The sequence below is a fragment of the Gymnoscopelus microlampas genome (genome assembly GCF_963454915.1).
Source record: "Gymnoscopelus microlampas genome assembly, chromosome: 10".
NCBI lineage: Eukaryota > Metazoa > Chordata > Actinopteri > Myctophiformes > Myctophidae > Gymnoscopelus > Gymnoscopelus microlampas.
Window position 1 is genome coordinate 12,608,665 of NC_139947.1, and position 23,794 is coordinate 12,632,458.

Here is a 23,794-nt window from a genome sequence, read left to right on the forward strand (position 1 = left end):
TTTTCTCAATAGAATAAATCAGATATCCTTTCCTCCACCTTCTATAAGGGGATGACCTCCCTCTCTGTATCTGCATTTCTACTTTCTATGTTCTTCTCTGACGTTTTTTCTCTGCCTTCTGGCTGTGTAGGTAAGGATGAGTTATAACGGTCACGGAGATGGAGCTGATAGATGAAGGTGAACTGTGTTCTCTCAGTCCAGCCCTGCAACGGGAGACTGCAGAGGACACAGTGCCTGCCATCCATCCTGCTAGCCACCTACATGTACATACCCCCAAACTATCACAATGCGCTCCATATTATGAGCTTGCTAGGACTCCTCTTGGACTCATTGTACAGTCCAGTTCTACCACACACTGGTGCTGGCCCTCAATAAAATGTGTGTACTGTATGTGTATGTTTAATGCTATCAAGGACTTATTTTAATTAATAAAACATTATTTTAACCAATCTGTATGGTAGAGTATGAATATAAGTAGGATATCGGCAGTCAGTGGTTGGAGGTGCTCTCCCTATTGTTCCACTGAGAAAGTTATTTGTAGCAGACGGCAAACCAGATCAGACACAGGCAGCCATTTTTATCCTAGTTCATTGTAGAATGTACATCTCTCTGCTGGGAGAGACAAAAGTTATGGATTGTTTAGCTTAAAAAGAGTATACTATTGATGATACAACAAAAAAAGTAAACTCACATTTTGCATGTATTCTCAACAAGCATTTTTGTTTGCACAAAATATAGTATATCTTTTTGGGTAGGATTCTTTTACTTTAGTTAGTTAGAATAGTAGAGAGACAGGAAAAGCAAACAGAGAGAGAGAGAGAGAGAGAGAGAGAGAGAGAGGAATGACATGCAACACAGGTCTCCAGCTGGTCACATGAATACTGTATGTGGTCAGTGCACTATCCAGTCAGCTTTCAGCGCACCCCTGATATCTAAATGTTTTTATGTGGCAGTGACAACAATGTTGTGGTGTCATACAGTATATGTACAACTTTGTGGATTCAATGAACTCTAACCCAAGAATGTTGTCATATATTGTATGTACAACCTTGCAGTATCCATGAACCCTAACCAAAGGCCATGCATTGAGAAATATTAATGAAACCACAAACCCTTTGATCCTCTTCACCTAAAGTATTCTATGGAGCCATATAGCTTAAGAATATAGCAGCTCATTCCTTCATTCAGCTTCAGCCTCTGGTTCCTCTAATCAACCCGGTGACTGTTGACTCAATGCGTCACCGCTCCCGTGTCATCTTGTCACAGTTTAAAGATGCATGGCCACTTCTGCTTGCATTTTCGCTAACCCACTGCAGTGACACACAAGCTCCTCTATCAGCCAGCAGATAACAGGCAGTGTGTGCTGTGCCTATGGGACGGCCTCAGAACTCACTTTCTTATCCTGTGCACCCAGGTGTGGCCCTCTCTCCCATATCCGCTACCTCCAGGAAATTACACGCACCGTAAATCCATTACCACTTCAAAAGGAAGAGTGGATCCACTGGAGTGGATTCAGGGGACTTTTTACACAATTTTACTGTTGACTTGTGCCCCACAGCAGGCGTTTGAACCAAACCTGCTTGTGCTCGCACTGGCATGAAGCAATTAATAATTGCCCATTCATTAGTCTGAGTGCTAATGAATAGCAAACAGGTAATTTGTGGGACAGAGGTGAGGTGAAGGCAAGGCACTTTACAGCGAGTGTCAATATGGCTTAGATCATCTTCTGTATGTAGCAGTAAATCCATAGCAGCAGACCAGGTGTGTGAGAGAAATCCTTCCTTCATGATGTATTGCTTCCCTTGCAACAGCTATGGATTATAATTATTTACAGCCACCACAGCATGTGTTGCGTATACATATGCTTTTCTTATGTGAGTGGGCTTCATTTTCTTGTCATGGACATTTTGATGATGCATCTCCCACTAAAAAGGCTGGTAATAGGGCCACCCTTTTTGCTCTATATTTTAACCACTGCTGCGGTGACATGTGCAGCAGCTCAGTACATGAGAGGAAAATTCTAAAATACATGTCCATCAGTCAGCTTCTTTTAGAGGATGTAGCTGTATTCCTCTACTAAAGCTGTTTACATTTTGGAGATCATGATCTGTCATCATGACTGAACCCATCACTGCAGGAGGAATTGTCACATCGTGGTCACTATGGAGACAGAACCAGGAAGTACACAGTTTCCTCAAACTAGATGCAATAATGTTCTGAGAAAAGAAAAAAACATAGAGAAGAGAGATGGAAAGACATGTTTTTTTGAGATTAGCAATGCAATGGCTCCATCAGGGGCGGAGCTAGGTCCTGGCAAGATCAGGGGCATAGCCCCCCATATTTGTATAATATAATAAAGAGAAAGCATGCTAAAAAGAAAAATAAATGAAGACATTTTAGTCGATTCATCTCATATGGTTGTTGTCTTTTATTTAAAAATATTAATATGGGTTCATATGACACTGATATTGTGCATATACAATATATTTTTGTATGAGAATACACGTACGGATATACACATTTCTTCCGCCATCCATGCGCATACGCTTGGGCACACTTGGGTGCATGCGTCAGAGCTGAGAACTTTCCTGTTTCCTGTGCCAGCCTAAACAGACCAGTCAATCTGCCCCAGTGGTCCCATTCTCCACCATTGCTCCTGATTGTTTAATGTCCATGAAGGAGACAGATGATAATGAGGCTGCTGCTCTTGGCTCTATACTGTTGCTATCCGCTGATGGACTATATACTGCACCAGTCCATAATTGCTGTATTTGTCATGTGCAAAAGGAGAGAAAAGCCTCTCGCACATGTCTGACACTTGCACACTAGACTGACTGCAGAAAAGGCTGACGCCTATGGAGTGAATAACAGAACTGAGTTTTTTGTGAGGAAAGTGGATGAGACATTTAAAAGGCTGAATGCAGGATATATGTTCTTTACATTACTGTACAAATGGCAAACCAATTTCACAGTATATCTTATGAATATGATATAATTATGTTCCAACACATAGTTGCATGGGGTGCAAACTAGTTTGCCCCCAGTTTCATGTAAGACATCGGGATACTGCTTTGCTGATATTTTCATTAGAAATGTGTGTGAACATGAATGCGTGAAGCGAAGTTGACATGCAGCATTTTTTTAAAGACGAGGTGCCGTGATTTTCAGTGATTTCCCCCCCCTAAAACATAATCATCAGGTATTATGGTTATACTTGGAGGAATATTTTTTTCAAAAAAGTATACAGAAATTGTTAAAATTATGTTTTTATGTGGATACGCCTCCAGTTCATTAAGTACACCTGGTTCTCACCTTAGCACCTCCTCCACCACCTTAGCACCACCCACCTGTCCTAGTCCCCCCTCCTCCTCATGCCCACACCGTGTTATGATCATTACTATGTCACTAAGGGCTGTTTTTCTATTGGCACATTTGACCCTCAAGGTTTCAGCCTCCAGGTAGAAAATCAAAATAGTCAGAGAAGACATAAAACACCATAAAAACACCACCAGGGGGCTTAATGAAGTTCTATCAACCTCATAGGCTAACATCCGGCTAACAATCCGGCGCGCCATGGAGAAGGCACGCGCTGGTACGAGCTCCGTAACATCGCAACGTCTTTCCCTCTTTTTAGTATTTTTTAGCCTTTTCTTTTTCTCCTACACCGTCGGGTGCCTAAGGAGTTATGATAGACAAGCACTTATGGACATCAGAAAAGCGATTGCACATAGAATTTCGACTTTTTTACCGAAAAACCTCCACCCGGCTGGGTGGGGGGAGGGGATCCCTTTGTCCCTGGAACAACAACAACAACGCAGAAGCGCCGCAAACGCAAACGGCGACCCGGCCGTCGCGGAAGGAGAGCAGGCGTCCTCGTTACAACAACAAAACGTGGATATAAACCTGCACTGCCTTCAATCCTGCTAGCGAACGTTAGATTTCTGTGTGAATCTAGAACAGTGACCACGATGGACGACTTACTGGCGCGCGTTAAGTATAACACCGAGACGAGGAATACGTGCATTGTCGCGCTAACGGAGACATGGCTAACGGAGCTAGCATCTGATTCTTCCATCACTCCTCCTGGCTTCACCGCGTATAGGAAAGACAGAGACGCTGTACTGAGCGGTAAGCAACGTGGAGGGGGAGTTTGTGCCCTTATCAACAACAACTGGTGCAAAGATGTTAAAATCCTAGATAGCCACTGTTCACCAGACCTAGAACATTTAATCATAGCCTGTCGTCCCTTCTACCTACCACGTGACTTCAGCATTGTGATTGTAGCCGTTGTTTACATTCATCCTGGAGCTAACAAGGACACAGCCATGAGGGAATTACACCAGGCTATCAGTGCACAAGAAAATCGTCACCCGGACTGCGCAGCCATCTGCCTAGGCGACTTTAACAGGACAGACCTAAAAAAGGTATTTCCCAAATTCCACCAGCACGTCACCTGCAGTACCCGTGGTGACAATATTCTTGACCACTGCTACACGCCCTTCAAGGATGGATACAAAGCCCTCCGCCGCCCACCGCTAGGAAGCTCTGACCACCACGCCATCCAGTTGCCTACAAACAGAGGCTAAAAAGGGAGCCGGTCGCTGAGAAGGAAATCCGAATCTGGTCCGAGGACACAGACGCTATGCTACAATCCTGTTTCTACCAGACTGACTGGGGGATGTTTAAGAACGCCGCTGGGAATAACATCAACGAACTCTCAGACTCAGTCACTGGCTTTATCAGTAAGTGCATAGACGACATAGTCCCAAAAAAGACAGTTCGGATCTATCCCAATCAGAAACCATGGATGAACAGCGAAGTACGTGTACACATGCACGCACGGGATGCTGGTTTCAAATCTGGCGACGTGGAAACGCGTAACACGACGCGCGCGGCCCTGAACAGCGCCATCAGGAAAGCGAAAAAGGCCTACACTGAAAAGATGCAAGACCAACTCAGCAATGGCAACATCAGGAGCACGTGGCAGGCGGTACACACCTTGACAGACTGCAAAACAAGAACCAGAAGCGAGGTGAACCCGCCTGCCTCCCTCCCCAACGAACTGAACACTTTCTATGGCCGGTTTGAGATCAGCTCCAACCGCGGCAGCCAAGCGGGGGCATCAGCAACACCAGCAGAGGAGAACCCTCTAATCATCTCGGAGAGAGAAGTGCGTACAGCCTTTGCACGGGTCAACATCCACAAGGCAGCCGGACCTGATGGAATCCCAGGCCGGGTCCTTAAGGCATGTGCAGACCAGCTGGCGGGTGTCTTCACTGACATCTTTAACCTCTCCCTCTCCCAGGCTGTGGTCCCTGCAGGGTTCAAAATGTCAACCATTGTGCCCATTCCCAAAAAGGCCAGGGTGACATGCCTGAATGACGGGAGACCTGTCGCTCTCACCCCGATCGTCAGCAAGTGCTTCGAGAAACTGGTGAGGGAATACATCAGCTCCACGCTACCTGCCTCGCTGGATCCGTGGCAGTATGCATACCGCAAAAACAGATCCACCGACGACGCTATTGCCATGGCTCTCCACACCGTCCTCTCGCACATGGACAACAAGCTGCTGAAGGACAAATATGTACGTATGCTGTTCGTGGACTACAGCTCAGCATTCAACACCATTGTCCCAGCAATACTTGACAAAAAGCTCAAAGACCTAGGGCTACACCCAAGCATGTGCGACTGGATACAGGACTTCCTGTCCAACCGACATCAGGTGGTGAGAATGGGCAGCAACACATCTGACCCCCTGACCCTCAACACCGGAGCACCCCAGGGATGCGTGCTGAGCCCTCTCCTCTACTCCCTGTACACGCATGACTGCATAGCCACACATGTCTCCAACACCATCATAAAGTACGCGGACGACACAACAGTGATAGGCCGAATCGTAAACAACGACGAGTCTGACTACAGAGATGAGATCAACTCACTGGCGCTCTGGTGCCGGGAGAACAACCTCGCTCTCAACGTCGACAAGACCAAAGAACTGATCGTGGACTTCAGGAGGCCGCGGAGAGACCATGCGCCCATCCTCATCGACGGTGCTGCAGTGGAAAGGGTCAGCGAGTTCAAGTTCCTCGGAGTACACATCGAGGAGGACCTTAAATGGGAGAAGCACACCACACACGTGAAGAAAAAGGCTCAGCAGAGACTGTACTGGCTCCGCCGCCTGAATAAGCTTGGAGTAGGACAGCGCATCCTCAAGCTGTACTACAACAGTTCGGTTGAAGGCGTCCTAACAGGCTGCATCACGGCCTGGTACGGGAACTGCACTGCCCGAGAGAAGATCAACCTACAGCGAGTAGTGCGATCGGCAGAGCGAATAATGGGAAGCGACCTCCCAGTGCTTCAGGATCTGTACAAGAAGCGGTGCGTGGTCAAAGCCAAGCGCATCATCAAGGACAAGTACCACCCAAGTCACAGACTGTTCAGAACCCTACAACGACCGCGACCGGGCAAGGGGACCTATCGCAGTATCAAGAGTTCCACCACCAGGTTCTGGAATAGTTTTAACCCGGCTGCTGTCAGAATGCTGAATGAAGCATGAGCCCTTTTCAGCAGCCTGACAACAGGCGGTACTGCCCAGCTGGTTGCAGACTTTTCTGGCTCTTCCTGAACACACCTGTGGATTATTATACCAGGAAATTACTTGGACTTATGAGGAATCATACCAGCGGGAAAAAAAACCTTTAAGTGTACAGTTTGTGACAAAAGCTTTAGTCAAAATGCTAATCTTAAGAAACACATGTTGATACACACAGGAGAAATAAAAGGGCTTAAATGTACTCTTTGTGGCAAAAGCCTTAGTCAAAATGCTAAAGATTACTTTTTGTTGCTCTCCTTCATGGAGCTACTTGCGGATTATACCAGGGTCAGTCCACCCTTAGGTGAACACGCACTGACCCTCTGCACCTTAATCCCCATGTATAACGCACAAACTTTTTTTGATTTGTATTATTGCGCTCTTTTTCTCTCTAAGCACCTTAGCGTCTATATCATGCACAGTATACATACATTGCTGCTATGCTCAGGCACCTTAGTTTGTCTCTTATCTCAGGTACTTTGTAAATATGTAGATAACTTGTTTTTGGCCTTCTATTGTTCTCTGTTGATCTCCTTCCCACTTAACCCCCTACCCCTCTTCTTTTTTCTCTCTCCCCACTCTTCTTTCTACGGAATTAACGTTGCGATGGGAGTGTTGTACAAAAACGAATTTCACCCACTTTTTTACCTTGTAAACCTGTGATGTGACAATAAACCTGATTCTGATTCTGTTTCTGATAGACACATGAAAAACAGACAAAGTGCAAAACCATGGCACTACCTCTTTAACTTTATGTGCATATCTTGCGTGGAAATGTAGCCTATGTCATTATTGCGGTGAAAGTGTGCCCTTTTTTTTTACCCTTGCATTATTTGTACATTCATTTTGTCTGATTATGCATTGAATTATGCGATTGCATAATCACGTTTTTCTGGAGGGACTGATAAGAGCAGCTGTGCATCCATCCACTGTGTTTATTTTTTTCTGAAACCACATGCATGTGATTGAATAAACCACTACCAGCCTACAGACAGGTTGTTCATTACTCCTGTCTTTTTGATGCAGATAGGCGTTTGCTGGTCTGTTTAGCATGGTATCCATCCAATCGCCAATTCACTCCAACCTAAAAAATGTGGCCCTCCTCTCAAACAGAAGCTACCAAGGCTTGGACCCTCTAATGCAACACTCTGAGATGGTAGCGTCCCACTTAGGCTGTGTAAGTGTACATGCTTCACCCTGCTAATGGCACTGCCTCTGTATAAAGAGAGTGTATTATTTCACACTTTATTATGAAATAAGCATCTTTCACCTGCTCTACTGGGCTCATTTGAAAGGTCCTGGGGCACAGGATGCTTCATTTCTCCATCGGCGATGCTCCCTTCATTTCCTCCTCCTGATTATTCTCCTTCTGGCTTCGCACAACAATCCAAAATGTCTAACTCAACAGCAAACAGCCTTGTGGAGACTGTGGAGTTCTCTCTTCTAGACACAATCCATGCTTCTATTGTCTTCAAGCGATTATGGGGTGTGTGTGTGTGTGTGTGTGTGTGTGTGCGGGGAGGGGGGGGGGGGGGGGGGGGGGGTAGATGAGAGGCACATAAGTACCGGTAATTTAGCGTTTCTCCGGCAGCCAAAACACTCTTCATCTTATTATCTTAGGTCACATGAAATGCAATGAAGGCGTGCATTTATCGGGTGTGGGGTAATGCGGGGTATCATTCATAGATTTATGATTTAATGGGATTACTGTACCACCACGCTTACACTCAGGTGGCTGCACAGTGGCGGTCGCCTCCCAGATTAGCTGTAGTAGTGATGTTTTAAGAGTGGAGAGGCATTTTTCCACCAACAGTGTACTCGCCACCTTGCTCTCCATGGGAGCTAAGCAGTGTGATGGATTAGGCATGAGGAGTTGTCCGCTGGTGTAATGGCAGGTCCGCGGCAGCCTGAGGAGATGGTTTTAATCATATTTGCCTCCTCATTACCCTCCCGTCTGCTGCCTGAGTGCCGCGCTGGGATATCAATGGCACTGTAGCCAGAAGGCCCCACCCCCTCACAGGAACGACACACTGCCGAAATACTGTATGGTTAATTGTGTGCTTTGTTGTGAGTCAGATGGCATTCACTGTGTTTACATAGACCCGATGAATGAAGGCAGGCTCCGTTGACTAGTCGTGCATTCATATTTAAATCCTGCCAAATAACAAAAAAAAACACTTATTTTATTATATAGTCAAACACTTGAGCGTACAATGTTGACGGGGATTCGTGCAGAGTCACCAAATAAATGAATAACAGGTTATGTATGAATACTTTGATGTAAAAAGGTGCTGCAATGTGAAACGTTTACCATAGATCTTAGTCATCTCACAGTTGTGACATGACAAGGTGAACTAATGTGGTGAAAATGTGCCACCAATAATGAGAAGCATGATATTTTTGAAGGCGGTGAACATTTTCAGCAATATTATTTCTGTGCGAGCAAGAGTGGTATCAACATATTGGGGCGAGTCAGCTGTCTCTTATCTCTAAGGAGACCTGTTGGGATCCTTGCTGTGTGTGTGACGGTGACGGCCATCACTCATTCAAAGCTGACTCCTTCGGCCTCTTTCACCGACAACTCAGCAAACACCGCATCCTCTTAAACTTCCAGGTAGGGAAAGGTGGATTTGCGCTGTCAACACTGCTGTTGATGGAATTGCTTAAAGCCAGTGGGAATTTTGAAGATCAAACGGGACTCAAATCTCCTTAAACATTTCCAGTGCGCGATATGTTGTACTTGGCTGAAAGAGTGTGGCGTTGCACAGTGTTTGTTTCCTATTCCTATTTGTTCCATTTTTCCGTCATCTGTCAGTTCTACGCAGTGCCTCATCCTTCTGGATGCCTGTCATTTAACTCCCCACTTGTTGCCATGAGCAATATGAGGGGGCTAATTAGGTTCCCAGCAACCTCGTTAATGACAATGTTGTAATGGCTTTCAGCGATTATTGAAATGACTTTCAACAATGCAATTTTAGTTTGCTCAACTGGCATTTGCTTAAAAGGAAATCTTTTGACAAGCTGGCACAGTTTAATGTGAGCTTGTGATAACAGGTTTAACGGCGTGAATAAAATGAATTCCCAGAGGGCTCCATAGCGACAGATTTCTCAAGCGCTTTTTTGGGGTCAGGATTTGGCGCAGTGTGTGTTCTTTCAATACAGTGTACTGTGTACTTTGGGTGACGATGCTGTTTGTTAATATTTAATAAATGCCTCAGGGGATGAAAACATGAACGCAGTGGCCAGCCGTCTATCAGAAGACAGTGTTGTTTCTGTCTCGTCTTATTCTCTCTCTCTCTCTCTCTCTCTCTCTCTCTCTCTCTCTCTCTCTCTCTCTCTCTCTCTCTCTCTCTCTCTCTCTCTCTCTCTCTCTCTTACTCTCTCTCTCTCTCGCACGCAACTACACACACAAACACAATAGTTCCCAGGAAGTGGCTTTACACATGACATATAAAATATCAATGAATGCGTTGAGGGGAGCTGAAGGAGAAGTGTCTTTTATTCATCCAGTCAGTTTCCTCCTAGACAAAAAGAAGAGGAATGTGGTAGACTCTCTGTTGTCTCTCTCTGTGTCTTTGTATACTGTATATGCTTGCATGTACGTGCGTGCATGTGCACACGTGAATGCATACAAGTAAACATGACGTGTCGTCATATGAGTGTGCATCTTGTGTATTTTTGTATTTCTTTATGTGCTTGTGTGCACTTGCAATGTGTGTGTGTGTGTGTGTGTGTGTGTGTGTGTGTGTGTGTGTGTGTGTGTGTGTGTGTGTGTGTGTGTGTGTGTGTGTGTGTGTGTGTGTGTGTGTGTGTGTGTGTGTTGGGTGTGTTGGGTGTGTGTGTGCTGGGTGTTGAGTCTATATGATTGACAGCAGTGTGTGTTGGGTCTGGCAGTGTGACACTCCAGTCCTCTATTCATCTTCCTCTACATCTCACAGGGTAAATATTTGTCTCGGTGTCCCTGCCTCTCTGTGTCATTCTGTTCTCTTCAAAATGTATTCTGGACAAAAGCCAAACACCTAAACTTGGTCTCTGGCTCGGTGTCTCTGTAACTGTGTCTGTCTGTCTGTCTGTCTGTCTGTCTGTCTGATAAATACTCTAGTAGCACTAATAATTAATCCGTCTGCTGTTATTCTACTGCTCAGCCTGTGTGTGTGTGTGTGTGTGTGTGTGTGTGTGTGTGTGTGTGTGTGTGTGTGTGTGTGTGTGTGTGTGTGTGTGTGTGTGTGTGTGTGTGTGTGTGTGTGTGTGTGTGTGTGTGTGTGTATGAGCTGTGTCCAGCTGCGGGGGGTGTTGGATGGGTAGAGAGTAGTAGTAGATTCACATAATTTAGATAGACATAGTAGATAGACATAATTTTAATTGGTACCAATGGTACAATGGCACACTGCCTAACCCCCTAACACTCACCTCTTCAGACCTGCCCCCTAGCACTCCTCATTTTTTGTTCCTTAACCATGGAGCAATGTTCTAATTGTCCATCAATTCATGCAAATTTGTTCATGTTTTTGGGAGGAACACAGACAAGCAGCGTAATATTTGTGCGCTTGGACAGCCCAGATTATCTGGAGGCTGAATGACAGGAGTCTGTCTCTTCTCCAAAGCCTCCACAGACTCTCCGGAATACAGAGACTTTCCATCTGGTGCTGGAGACGGAGCTCTGGACCCAGAGGTTGAGATGGAGGCTGCGGGGTGATGTAACCATTGCCCAGCCTCTAATATCTGATCAAGGACCATCTGCAGAGGATGCCAAACGTCCACATGTTTTCTATTCCCTGTTTCTCGGTGTCTGACCTCACCAAGAAATACTTGCTGGGAAATCAAGCTGCCTACCAGTGGCATATTAGCATGATACTGGTTGTCATTTTGAAAAGTAATGCAATGGGAACTAGAAAAAGCACGGAGCACAGGTCTCCGCCAGGTCAGGTACGTTATTGTGGCCTCCTGGTGGCACTATAATAGGCCAATGTGAAAAGGGTGACATTTGTTCAAGGGCTTTTCACTGCAATCGGACACTGCATTCATGATTTGAGGCATTTGGTTCCAAAAATATGTTTGCAAAATTAGACCTGCTGGTGGCGCTATAACAGGCCATTGTGAAAAGGGTGGCATTTCTTCCTCGGCCTAATAGAAATGTGCGTGTGAAATTTCACGGAAATCGCAAGCTGCGTTCATGATTTGAGGCATTTTGTTCAAAACGGACCAATCCTGCATACTTTGGAAGCCAATCTTAGGCAATCAGGATGGAATATGGGAAATCGGATAAATCCGTGTTGATCACATGACTATAGAGATACTGTGTACCGATTTGTGTGACGTTTGGACAAAATCTGTAGGAGTAGTATCAATAAATGTGTTTTGCACATATCGGCCTCCTGGTGGCGCTACTATAGGCCAATCTGAAAAATCTGGGCCAGAGGTTCTGAGTTGGCATCCAGGGAGTGACTCCCACAATGAAGACACGTGCCATATTTTTCATTTTGGTTGAACCTCTTAGGGTGACCAATTCCTTTCCTTGCGCACTCTCTCTCACACTCTTAATTGTGTTGAAGGTATTGGATTTCTGGATATAAATATCAGATTTATCTTTTTATTGTCATTGATCGTGACTGATGACAGACTGATATTAGTATTGACCAGTGTTCATTTTGTAGACTAAAACTAGAAAGAAAAATGTTGGTCGACTACCTTTTTCACTGACGGAAACTAAATAAAAACTAAGCTATGATGACTAAAACAAAAAATGTTAAGGGAGGGACAAGTGAAGAAGAGATCCAGTAGAGCTAAGACAAGTCATTTCATGCTTGGCTACTTCGGTTGGGCTTCGAAAATAGCCGATCTACAAGCTCACAACGTGTCGCAGTCGCAGGCTATTTTTGAATTAGGCATTGCGACGGCATCAAGGCCTGCCAAATGTATTTTTAGTTGTCTAAATCAGCTGTAGATTTAGTCAACTAAAAACTAGACTAAAACTAAAACATTTCAGATGACTAAAATATGACTGAAACTACATGGAATTTTATTCAAAAGACTATGACTAAAACTAAATCAAACTTTGTCGTCAAAATTAACACTGGTATTGACTGTGTAGGCTGTGGAAGAGAATACAGAACAAACACATGGTAGTACGTTTTGGTGTTCAGCTAACAAGATTAAGTCAGTATAAGATGGTCAGTATATATTAGTATATGTACAGTATAGTATCAATTTATCCAAAACATTTGTCTATGTATTTGTATATCTTTGTGTATTTGCATGTGCGCACCATTTGCATGTGCGCGCATTATGCAGGCGTGTGCGTGTGTGTGTGTGTGTGTGTGTGCATGTGTTTGTGTGTGGTGTGCAGCGCAGCTGTAGCGTTTTTGGCCAGGCCTTGATAACAGTTGGTTAATTGCTTATGTGCCACACAAGACTGATGTGGCACTTTCTGTTTTCATTTTGCTGCTGTAGTGCAGTAATTAATCCAGCTGAACCCTTTGTGCTCGCAAAATAAATGCTTTCCATTTTCATTAATAGACAACTCATTAGTACATAATGAGAAAGAAGGCAACTCTCTCTGCTCTATACACAGCCTCTTGGCTAATTACTGCAACTCCTGAATGTGTCCTGTCCTGTGCAATCATATGTTTAAAGAAATGCCTCATGAATAATAGATGTATTATTAGTTGTTGTTTTTGTAAAAGAAAATTACCAGTGAATGAAAATACAAATAAGACATGCATGTTCACTTAAGAGCCTGTTTATTTAATTTCTAGTTTTGTTTATTTTGTGTTAGTTGTGCTTGCTAAAAGGGATTTATTATGGGTATATGAAGTAAGGCTATGTTGAAACACATTCTTGAGTCGTAGGACTCGGAAAAGATTATTTTAAACACTTCAAGCCATACACAATGCTAATGCATATCACATGCATGTAGCCTATTTCTAATTGCATACTGTCATTGTGAGCGCTTGTGTCAAGCCAAACATATTATACAAACATGAACATTTATTGAAAAGGTAAAAAATCTGAAAGAAAACATCAATACGTATTGCGTACTTCATGTACGTTGTGTGTGTGAATGAAGGAGCCCTTCCCTAACATTGTGCACAAGCAGTCCTCTGTAAACTTGCATTAGCTACACATCCTTACATTAAAGATACAAAATAATTAACCAGTAGTGCCAAGTGTTGGCAATTTCTCTGTCCAGGGGTCTGGTCTCCAGCTTGCAGTGAACTTTCATCAGCACTGTAATGTGGAGCTCACTGGCCCCCATGTGGCATTTTCCTGTTTGTGCCAATCACCTGCTGTCAGTGGTAGAATAACAGTGCTACTGACCTTTCTTTCTGGAGATGTGGTGAAAAAAAGCAACATCCATCTCTGAATTCCACGACCCGACATAGCAAGTTCACCGTAACATCTTAACTCTGTTAAGCAAATGACAGAGCGCACAAGGAAAGCAAGCTACATCTGTCTCCATAAGCCAGGCACTTTCACAAAAGCCGCTATTATGTGAGCAAGGGGAAAATGGCCGTGGGGAAAACAAGACATGGATAGTGTGATAGTGTGATACAGCAGGCTACAGTAGAGAAACCATGGCTAAAGGCTAAGCAATGTAGCTAATCGGAATGCTTATCAAAGCAGTAATATTGTAGATGTAGATCCAGCAGGGATTTTCTCCCTCAGGGGAGACTTATTAAAGCTCTCTGTGTAGAAACTCCCTAATAGGCTCCTCCAATAATAGACTACAGTCCCCATGCCATTGGTTAGGCTCACCTGTGATGATCTGTCAGACTGTCACACTACAGTCATTTACACCCATGTGGAGGGTCACCACCGTCCAGGAGTCACCATCAGTCAACATGCACATTTGTGAGTTCATACATTTGACCGATGGGCTGTCAATGACCAGATATGAGTGTGATTAAGAGACGACAAGCCAGAGTGTAGCAATTAATCCGAATAACATTAAAGTGTCGATATACTAATAGTACTTAGTATCATCTGAAGACAGCCAAATGTGTGCCCCCCCCCCCACACACACAGACACACACAAGCAGGACAGTCGCACGTTTTTGCACTTCTCCATGCATTGCACACATGTATGCAAAATTCTCAAATAAGTGAACGTAAAGTTTGTCCTAATGGTGGCGCACATTTTAGTTCTTTATTTGAATCCACAAATTACAATTAATTTACAGGGACACACATTTAACCTTCTCTTCCACACAGACAAACTGCCTATAACAGCTGAAACAGAGCAATATTTAGCGAGTGGTTTGGCTTTGCTCTTTGTCATGCCAGCGATTGTTAGGCCACACACACACACTCCAGGAGTCACACCTGAGTCACAAGCAAGCACACACAAACACATACATGCACACGCACGCACGCACGCACGCACGCACGCACGCACGCATGCATGCTACACTTGATAACATGGCTTTCATTTGTCTTGCTGAAGTGGTGATTAGCTGGTGACAATTTCACACATGGTGATGGGGATAAAATCCAACTCAATTTATGTGTTCAATTAAAACAATTCCCAGAGCACAACGCTGGGAGGCCAAAACTTTTAAGAGGTCATTGACAGACTGGTTTCCACCACCAGCTTAATTCAATCAGACTGACGGTTTGATGAACAATGAGGCGATAAGCATGCAGGCGATAAGCGCGCATCTACTGTCACATCTGTTAGAGTAAGCTTGGCTGCTCCGCCTCTGCAATGCACCAACCGTGTTCCACCAGTATGACAAGTTCACTATAGCTGTGTTCCACCATAATTCCTCCTACCTGCTTCATAGAGCTAGGCCTGCACTTGCCTTTCATTGAAAATGAATTACTAGGCGTCATCTGAAATGTCCTTAATGTAGCAGCCTTCCATATAAAAAGCTTGACTGTTTATGTCCATTTGTCGGATTGACGTTCAGTTATGGAACTATCAGTGATTTGCCATGACTTCGCTTAGAGCATTCGTCAAGCCAGCGCCAATAGCACTGTGTCAAGTCAAACGAGAGTAAACATATGACTTTCAGACGGTTGGACTTGAAAATAAGAGAGTCCATCCCGGGAAAGTAAGCTTTTTATTTTTGGCCAGAGGAATTCAGAATAAGAGTGAAATTGGCCTATTATTATAATATTATTATTATTATAACCATAAACAAACCCGATGAGCCCATATATAGGCATATATGGACATCCGGTTGTCCAGAGCCACAGATCTGACCGCTATACCCATATATCATTTTTTTTTTTTTTTTTTTTACTCTTTTGATAACTTACAGGAGTTCTTAATGTATTGTATGTGTGATATGAAATGTGAGCTTACCATAATCACAGTAATCCTTAATCATATTCCATCATATTCAAACAAAATCACTGTATTTTATTAGATATTATATTTATATTTTAGCTATTTTCTCCAGCTCCCTGTGGTGCATGAACCCCTCACCCCTATTGCATTCGGTGGGTCTATGATGGACCCACCACGCAGAATTGTGGTGGTCCCCAGGTTGCTCTTAGTCAGGATGGTGTTCCCTGGGTCAAAATCAGTTGAAAACCCCTGCCATATATGGTTATATGCATATATGGGACCTTCTCCACTCCCTCCATCGGATCCCAGTTACTGACTACGAGTACAAAACACTGATGCTGGCCTACAAAGCAACCAAAGGTCAATACCTTTGGTTGCTCCCCCATATCTTCAAAACCATATCTTCAAAACCTGATCCAACCCTACAACCCCTCCCGCTCACTCAGATCAGCTAACACAGGGAAGCTGTCAGAACTTCCCTAAAACATCCGGGACAGCGCTCCACACGTCCCATACTCTTCTCCCTTCCGGCTCCCAAACTGTAGAACAAACAAGACTCACCTCTTCAGACTCCATCTTAGCCCGTAGCACTTGACCTAGCCTTGATGACCATCCAGTCTTATGCAAAGGCTGAAATGTAATTTAGACAGATACATTTTATTTAGACAGATGCCAGGTTCATTTGTTGACCTGGCATCCTATATACTTTGTATAGTTTCATTACATAAATGTTTTGATATTATGCTGTTTAGACTGATGATTCTTACTTACCTATGATCCTAGATTACTTATGCACACTGTCTGAATTTGATGTACAGTATGTGTTTACCTTGTTACCTGTAAATCGCTCTGGATTAAGAGTGTCTAAAATTGTAAATTGTCATCAGGGTGACACCCTGAGATTGTGTGCAATTGGAAAGTTTGTCCTAATGGTGCCACTAGACCATTGCCTAAGGCCATGGTGTCACCAAAATCATTAGAGGATATCATCTGGGGAGAATAAAGGTACACAGCTAATTTCAAGGCGATGCAGCAGTTAGTTTTCGAGATTCTGTTATCTATGTGAGTCTCTTATTATGTCCCCAAAGCTGCTGGACAGATGAACCCGCACAGCATCCTAAGAGCTGCTTGCAGGGATAAAAATGGGGTTGGGAAATGGATGCCATTGGAGGGATTCACACACACAAACTGAACTGCTATCCAATCACTGTTGGGAGCATTCATGGTGACTTTGGTACTTAATGTCAGAATGGAAGCTTTGCCACAAGGGGTATGTGAATAATTGTAGGCCATCACACAGTTTATGCCATTTGACAGTTCGCTATGCCTTGAAGTGTCCTCATTTCCCTTTATATTGGCACTCCCAGATAGTAATGTCTCGAAATCATATACTCAAATCCATATGACTCAATTTAAATAGGCAATAGAGATTGTAGACGTCAAAATTAATACACAATTGCACCCTAGGCTGCAATGCCAGCCTGACAGCGTGTCGCGGGTTCGACTCCAGTTCCCGACGACCTTTACTGCGTGTCACCCCCCCTCCCTTCTCTCTCCCCATTTCCTGTCAGCCTACTTTCCCTATCCCTCTCTAATAAAGGTATGAAAAGCCCCCCAAAAAAAATCACAAACAAAACAAAAACATGAATACACAAGCCCATGCACATGTGTTTATTCAGGCCATTAATTAATGGTTTGCATATATTCATGGTGTGCTTTGTACGTACATATTTATACTGTAGAAGTATGAAGGGAAGAAACAATCCACACTCTGTCTTCTTAGGAGCCTTTTTTCTACAGTAGCTTGGGGAAAGGAGATCAATCTTTAAACTGAAAATAAGCAAAAGTCAAACAGTTGAGAGATTTGTATAATCTTTTTTCTTTTTTCTTTTGCAAATTTGTCCTGAAGCTGTACAGTCCTGGGCAGCCATACATCAAAACTCTATAAACATTATCATTTGCGTCCAATCTATAAGCTATTGTTAGTTAGGAGGAAATGAAATGCAGCAATCAATGATGCACTGAGAAAACAGCTTACTTCCTCCTCTAACAACAAAATATTAATGTGAGACAGCCCATATCATCATGGTTTTTATTGCCATGTATTGATGAATGACACAGAGGGATAAAGTGTGCTCGCTTCATCATTTGTCATTGTCAAGCTACTAGTGATGGCAAGCACAATGTATAATGTATCGTTTTTTAATAGTTTTCTCCCTATCTGCATAATTTCTACACGATTACAGCAACAATACATCTATATTGGATCTCTCTCTCTCACTCACTCACTCACTCACTCACTCACTCACTCACTCACTCTATACTGTATCTCTTATCATCTCAGAGGCGATGGTCAACTAATTTTTGGAGACAGCCCCCTCATATTATTAGTAATGGCTATTTGACAAGGTTCTTGTCTGTGCATAAAATGTAAAGTATGTGTATGCTGTTGAATAATAACCGAACAGAAATTGCATAGTTACATTTAATGTAATGAACTCTAATAATGAGAATATTCACTGACGGACATTGTGCAGAGCTTACTGTACATACAGTCACACAGTAAACACTCAGACGTCTAATAACCACAAGGCCAAGATTTAACACTTCACAAAACAATTCCACAGCATGGCACTTGTGATGCCGCCCCCTCAATGAATGGCATCTTTACTCTGCCAATTAGTCACAGCGATGGATTGTCTTTCTCTCAGCCCATCTCACCACAAATCTGTCTTGATTAAATTATTCCATGTCCGCTGCCATTTGGACCATTTGGGGAATTATTCTTTTCCACTTTTGTTCTTTATGTCTGCATTCTAGCAGGCTTGGCAAGTAAATAAAAATGAAACCTAGGGAGCTTACAAATAGTGCACTCCACCGCCCTCTGTCTACGTCGCAAAGTAAGAACCTAAGATCCTACTGAAAACACCTGGTTGGCTCTATCTTTGCTTTTGATCACTACTTTTTCGTCATTAGAAAGCTCACTTGTAAATTGTGTTCATGATCAGGTGATGTCTCTACATGAGACTTCTTCACTCCTGTTCAGTTTGTTTGCTTCAGGATGGTTGTCTTGGCTCGTTGAATGGGGCCAATCTGCAGTCCTCTAGAATGTGTGCACAAGTATGTGGGCGGGGTGCCGCGGAGCGTGGCAAAGTTGATATTCTTCACAAGTTTGAGATGAGAAAACCCCCTGGTTGTGTGCAACCCCTGCTTCTGTTTACCCACTGTGGCGGGTCGATCCCTCCTAGTAAATCCCTACCGGGACTGTCATATCCAGAGATGGGCGAAAATACATTGAAAAGTATTTTGATACAAAATACAAATACTGGGTCAAACAAAGTATCAAAATACAAAATATAAATACAGGTCAGAGAAATGTATTTTGATACAAAATACAAATACTGGATCAAACAAAGTATCAAAATACAAAATATAAATACAGGTCAGAGAAATGTATTTTGAAAATACAAAATACGTATTTTTGTATTTTGAAAATACAAAATACTACATTTGAAAGTATTTCATTTTTTCCATCCCAGCCAAATACAAATTACAAAATACAAAAAAGTATTTCAAATACGTATTTCAAATACAAAAAAGTATTTCAAATACGTATTTCAAATACATCTATTTCAAATACTGCCCATAAAATAAAAAAAAGTATTTTATGTATTTCAAATACAGAAAATACTATTTGAAAAATATTTGAAAGTATTTTGATACAAATTACATTTCATTTTTTCCATCCCGGCCAAATACAAATTACAAAATACAAAAAAGTATTTCAAATACATATTTCAAATACATGTATTTCAAATACTGCCCATCTCTGGTCATATCTCCTGCATTTTCTGAGTTTGTTGGACAGCAGCTTGTCGTCTCCTAAACCAACCTCTCTCTCTCTCCTCTCTCCAGATACCACAGTATCATCACAAAAAGGTAAGAAAATGCACAAGCAAGCACCCGAGCCGAGTCTCATCCTCCCTGCTAACCCCTCATGTGCTTCTGCTGCTTCAGGTGTGCGTGCGTGTCGATGGTTGGGTGGGTGTTTCTGTCTGTACGTGCGAGCTGAGAGATCAAACTCATTTTTGGGGTGTTGATGTTGATTTTAAAGTGAGTCATTCAGCGTTGATGTTGCGGAACAATCTGTTTGATTATTCAGTCACACGTCACACCTAGTAGCGAAAAAGCATCCTGCAATTGGGTGATGATTGGCAGTCTGCATTTATGCTTTATTTTCTGTAAACTCTATGCTCATTGCTCACACCAATCAGCCATTCTGTTTGTTTCTGCGTGTTAATGTGAGCGTGGGGAGTTTGTTTTGCATAGCGAACCTTTAGCGGGATGGGGAGATGTAGCCAACAGAGATGTTTACAGGGACGTGCCAGCTCTGGGGGTCTTGCACTGTGTGGCAGCGTGCAGGTGCAGGATGCACTGAGCTGCCCCGTTATTCTTTAAAATGGACAAAATGCCAGAGGGCGTGTCCCGGCTCTGTTATTGTGAGCAGATGCGGGAGAATCCCACTGGTGAGTTTTTGTTTTGGTAAGCTTTCTTTGACACTCTGCTTTGCGTACAAAAGTATTCTCAGGGCTAACTTGGTTCATTGACAACGGGATTGTTTACGATGCTACTCCTGCAAGACACCTTTTAATTACCTCCCACCCGCGCATACACACACGCACAAACGCACACACACGAGTAGACCCCGATACAGTGAAGTATCATGAACCACGCCATGGCGAGGAGGCCCATATACAGTATGTGATGACTATGCGGCGTGCTGTGCTGTCAGACAGGGTCTATAAAGGTAAGTGATGTGGACCGCCCGCTTCTCCCTGGCTGATGAATGTGGACGGCGAGCAGAGGCTGGCGTGGCTTTCATCATCTCTCCAGAGCTGCTCTCCCATATGCTTCTGAAGGAGAGGGAGATAAATAAGACCATGCCACAGTCTGTGAACACACACACACAAGCACACACACGCACACGCAAATTAACAAACACTGTGTGTTCCTGTACTGTATGTGTGGGTGTCTCTTTCTCTGCATCCTGCTTGTCAGATCTTTTCCTCGTACGTTGCTAACCAATTAATGGTCAGGTATAGAGAAGCACTGTCCATCTCACACACACACACACACACACACACACACACACACACACACACACACACACACACACACACACACACACACACACACACACACACACACACACACGGAACCATGGAGAAGGATGGCTGGCTCTGCTCATTTATACACAGTGAGTTATAGATGACTTTAAAGGTGTGACAACACCATTGGGACTGAAGAGACACGGAGCCTTGAGCAGAGGATAACGTGTATGAATCCTGTATGAATCCTGTGTGTGTGTGTGTGTGTGTGTGTGTGTGTGTGTGTGTGTGTGTGTGTGTGTGTGTGTGTGTGTGTGATGATGGTAGAGAGAGTGTGACGTTTGTGTGCTTTGGCAATGTCAACTACCCACAAAGTCGATCCTTCAAGTGCCCACTTGACAGAGGGAGGTTTTTGTAAGATGTCTATTGTATTGAATTCAAGGCTCAAATATAAGCACTGTATTTGAGAGATTTGAGATCTGTACTTATTTAAGTGATTTACTTTTTTTTTTTAAAGAGTCTCTCATGTCTCTCCAGCTCTTTATTAAACAGAAAATGCATTTTCAGTGCTCTCTCCTGATTGGCTTAAATGTTGTACCTAAAAATGTACTATTTTCTGTTTGCTAAAGAGCTGGAGAGACCCCTGTGACCGAACAAACACTCTGTAGCAACTCAGCAAATCAGAATATAGTACTTTAACCTTTTTAACCCAAAAAAAAATATTACCAAAAAATATCACTTCCCCTACCTTTAAGTAGAGTGGTTCATTAAAATTTGCCCTATCTGTCTTGATGAATTTTGGACCTCGTTATAATCCGACCTTAAACCCAACTTCTTTCCTACAGTACAACATGTACTCTCCCCCCCCCCCAGGTCCCTTCAACGTCACTATATTTTACCCCCTGCCCCTCCTAACCCACTGCATCTGTCCCTTTGAGATATACTGTACCTGTATCACCTGGAGAATGGACACAAACAAAGTTGTTCGCCCACCCAGTGCATACTCCCCTGTGAGTACACCATACCTCTGGGTTTGGTCATCAACTTCATTACAATCGAGCATGCGCACTAGGTTTTGTGCATCGATCAGTGTTCTTTACATGCCAAGCTTCCAGTACCAAATTTGGCTGGGGGCTTGATCTGTCCCCAGACTCCCCACACGGCGACATTAAGTATATTTAATGCCACTTGTGCTGGAAAAACTATGTGTCCAGGAGACGTTCCTCTAATTGCATTTTCAAAATGCCAACGATAAATATCAAATAGGTCGAATCGAATCAGTCTCACACAGTCCCATCTGTCATGGCCCATCCCCCATGGCCTGTAGGTGTACTTTAACCAGCCAAAAGCCTTTGCAGGCAACATAGAGGGTAGAGAGAGAGAGAGGTATGAAGAAGTGGAGAGAGGTGAGTAGAGAAGGCGGACTTGAGCAGGGAAAAGTAGATGGAATGCGAGGAAATGAAATATGCAGGGAACAAAGAGAGGTGTGCATATCTTTGCGTGCTTAAATGAATAAATGCACATGCGGCAGCATAAATTAGCTAGTGTGTGAGAGCGGGTGCATGCGCTAAGGTCAATGCTAATTCTTCGACACACAGCGGCCTCGCGAGGGAACGCTGGTTAAGCACTGTGGCTGTCAATGGGCCAGCGTGATAATTGATTAATCACAACACAAGTTAATTGATTGTGTTGCTCATGGCCATAAATGCCGTGGAAAGCCTCTTCAGTTCAAACAGCGCTTTGAGCTTCGTCCCTTCCTGTGCCTCTGAAAGCTGCAGGTTCACACGCTCTGTAACCCCCCCGTCCCCCTGTCTTTCTTCCTCACTTCCTCATACTCTGCACATTGCTTTGGGCACCTTTTTAGTGCTCTCTCTAAACTCCTTCGTGTCTGCCTGTCCTTTTGTTTCACCTCTCTTTCAGCTTTTCCTCCATCTCTGCATTTATCTCTATGTCTGTGTACAGGGCTCGGGGTGAAGCAGCTTAGCACTAACAGGGCTAATGAAGTTAGGCCCTGTATCCCTCTGAAGGGAATCAATGGTGCTGCTCAGTGGAGCCAGTCAGTGTTTAATGATTAGATGAAACATTCAGACACCCCGCTATGAGGAGGCAGGCACGCTGATATTTGATAACACCAGTGGTGTAAAGTAACTAAGTACGTGTACTCAACTACTGTACTTATGTAAAATGTTGAGGTATTTTTTACTTTCTTCAGTGCTTACAATTTTGCGAGAGGAAAATATTGTACTTTTACTCCGCTACAATTGTATGAATACTTTAGTTACTAGTTACTTTGCAGATTTTGATTATGATTACAAAACGCACTAACCACTTCAGCCCTGTATATATTTCGGTCATTCGAAAATGGTCATTTTAATTTTGGTATAGTTTGATGCCGATACTTTTGTAGTTTTAGTACATTTTGAATACGGGACTACAGAGTATCAGTACCTAGCGGTATCGATATTTTAACTTAAGTAAAACATGTTCTGCTTTTATCACTGGATAACACCTTGTGCACACACGCGCGCGCACACACACGCACGCACGCACGCACGCACGCACGCACGCACGCACGCACGCACGCACGCACACACACACACACACACACACACACACACACACACACACACACACACACACACACACACACACACACACACACACACACACACACACACACACACACACACACACACACACACACACACACACACACAAAGTTCCACTGCTCCTACTTTGCACATAGCACTTCTCAGCCTTGTGATGACTCAAACTTGACATCAAGAGCATACACACTGCAAG

General features: G+C 43.6%; 1 protein-coding gene across 1 annotated transcript in view; it reads left to right on the forward strand.

Moving 5' to 3' along the window:
* The window catches only part of LOC311052802 (cadherin-4-like), a gene marked incomplete at its 3' end in the record, with an annotated part of 305,420 nt that overhangs the window by 106,256 nt on the left and 175,370 nt on the right, over positions 1 to 23,794 (forward strand). The window contains exon 3 of the mRNA XM_084068012.1: positions 19,800 to 19,823. Coding sequence (XP_083924138.1) covers positions 19,800 to 19,823 — 24 coding nt within the window. The remainder of the gene's footprint in view (positions 1 to 19,799; positions 19,824 to 23,794) is intronic.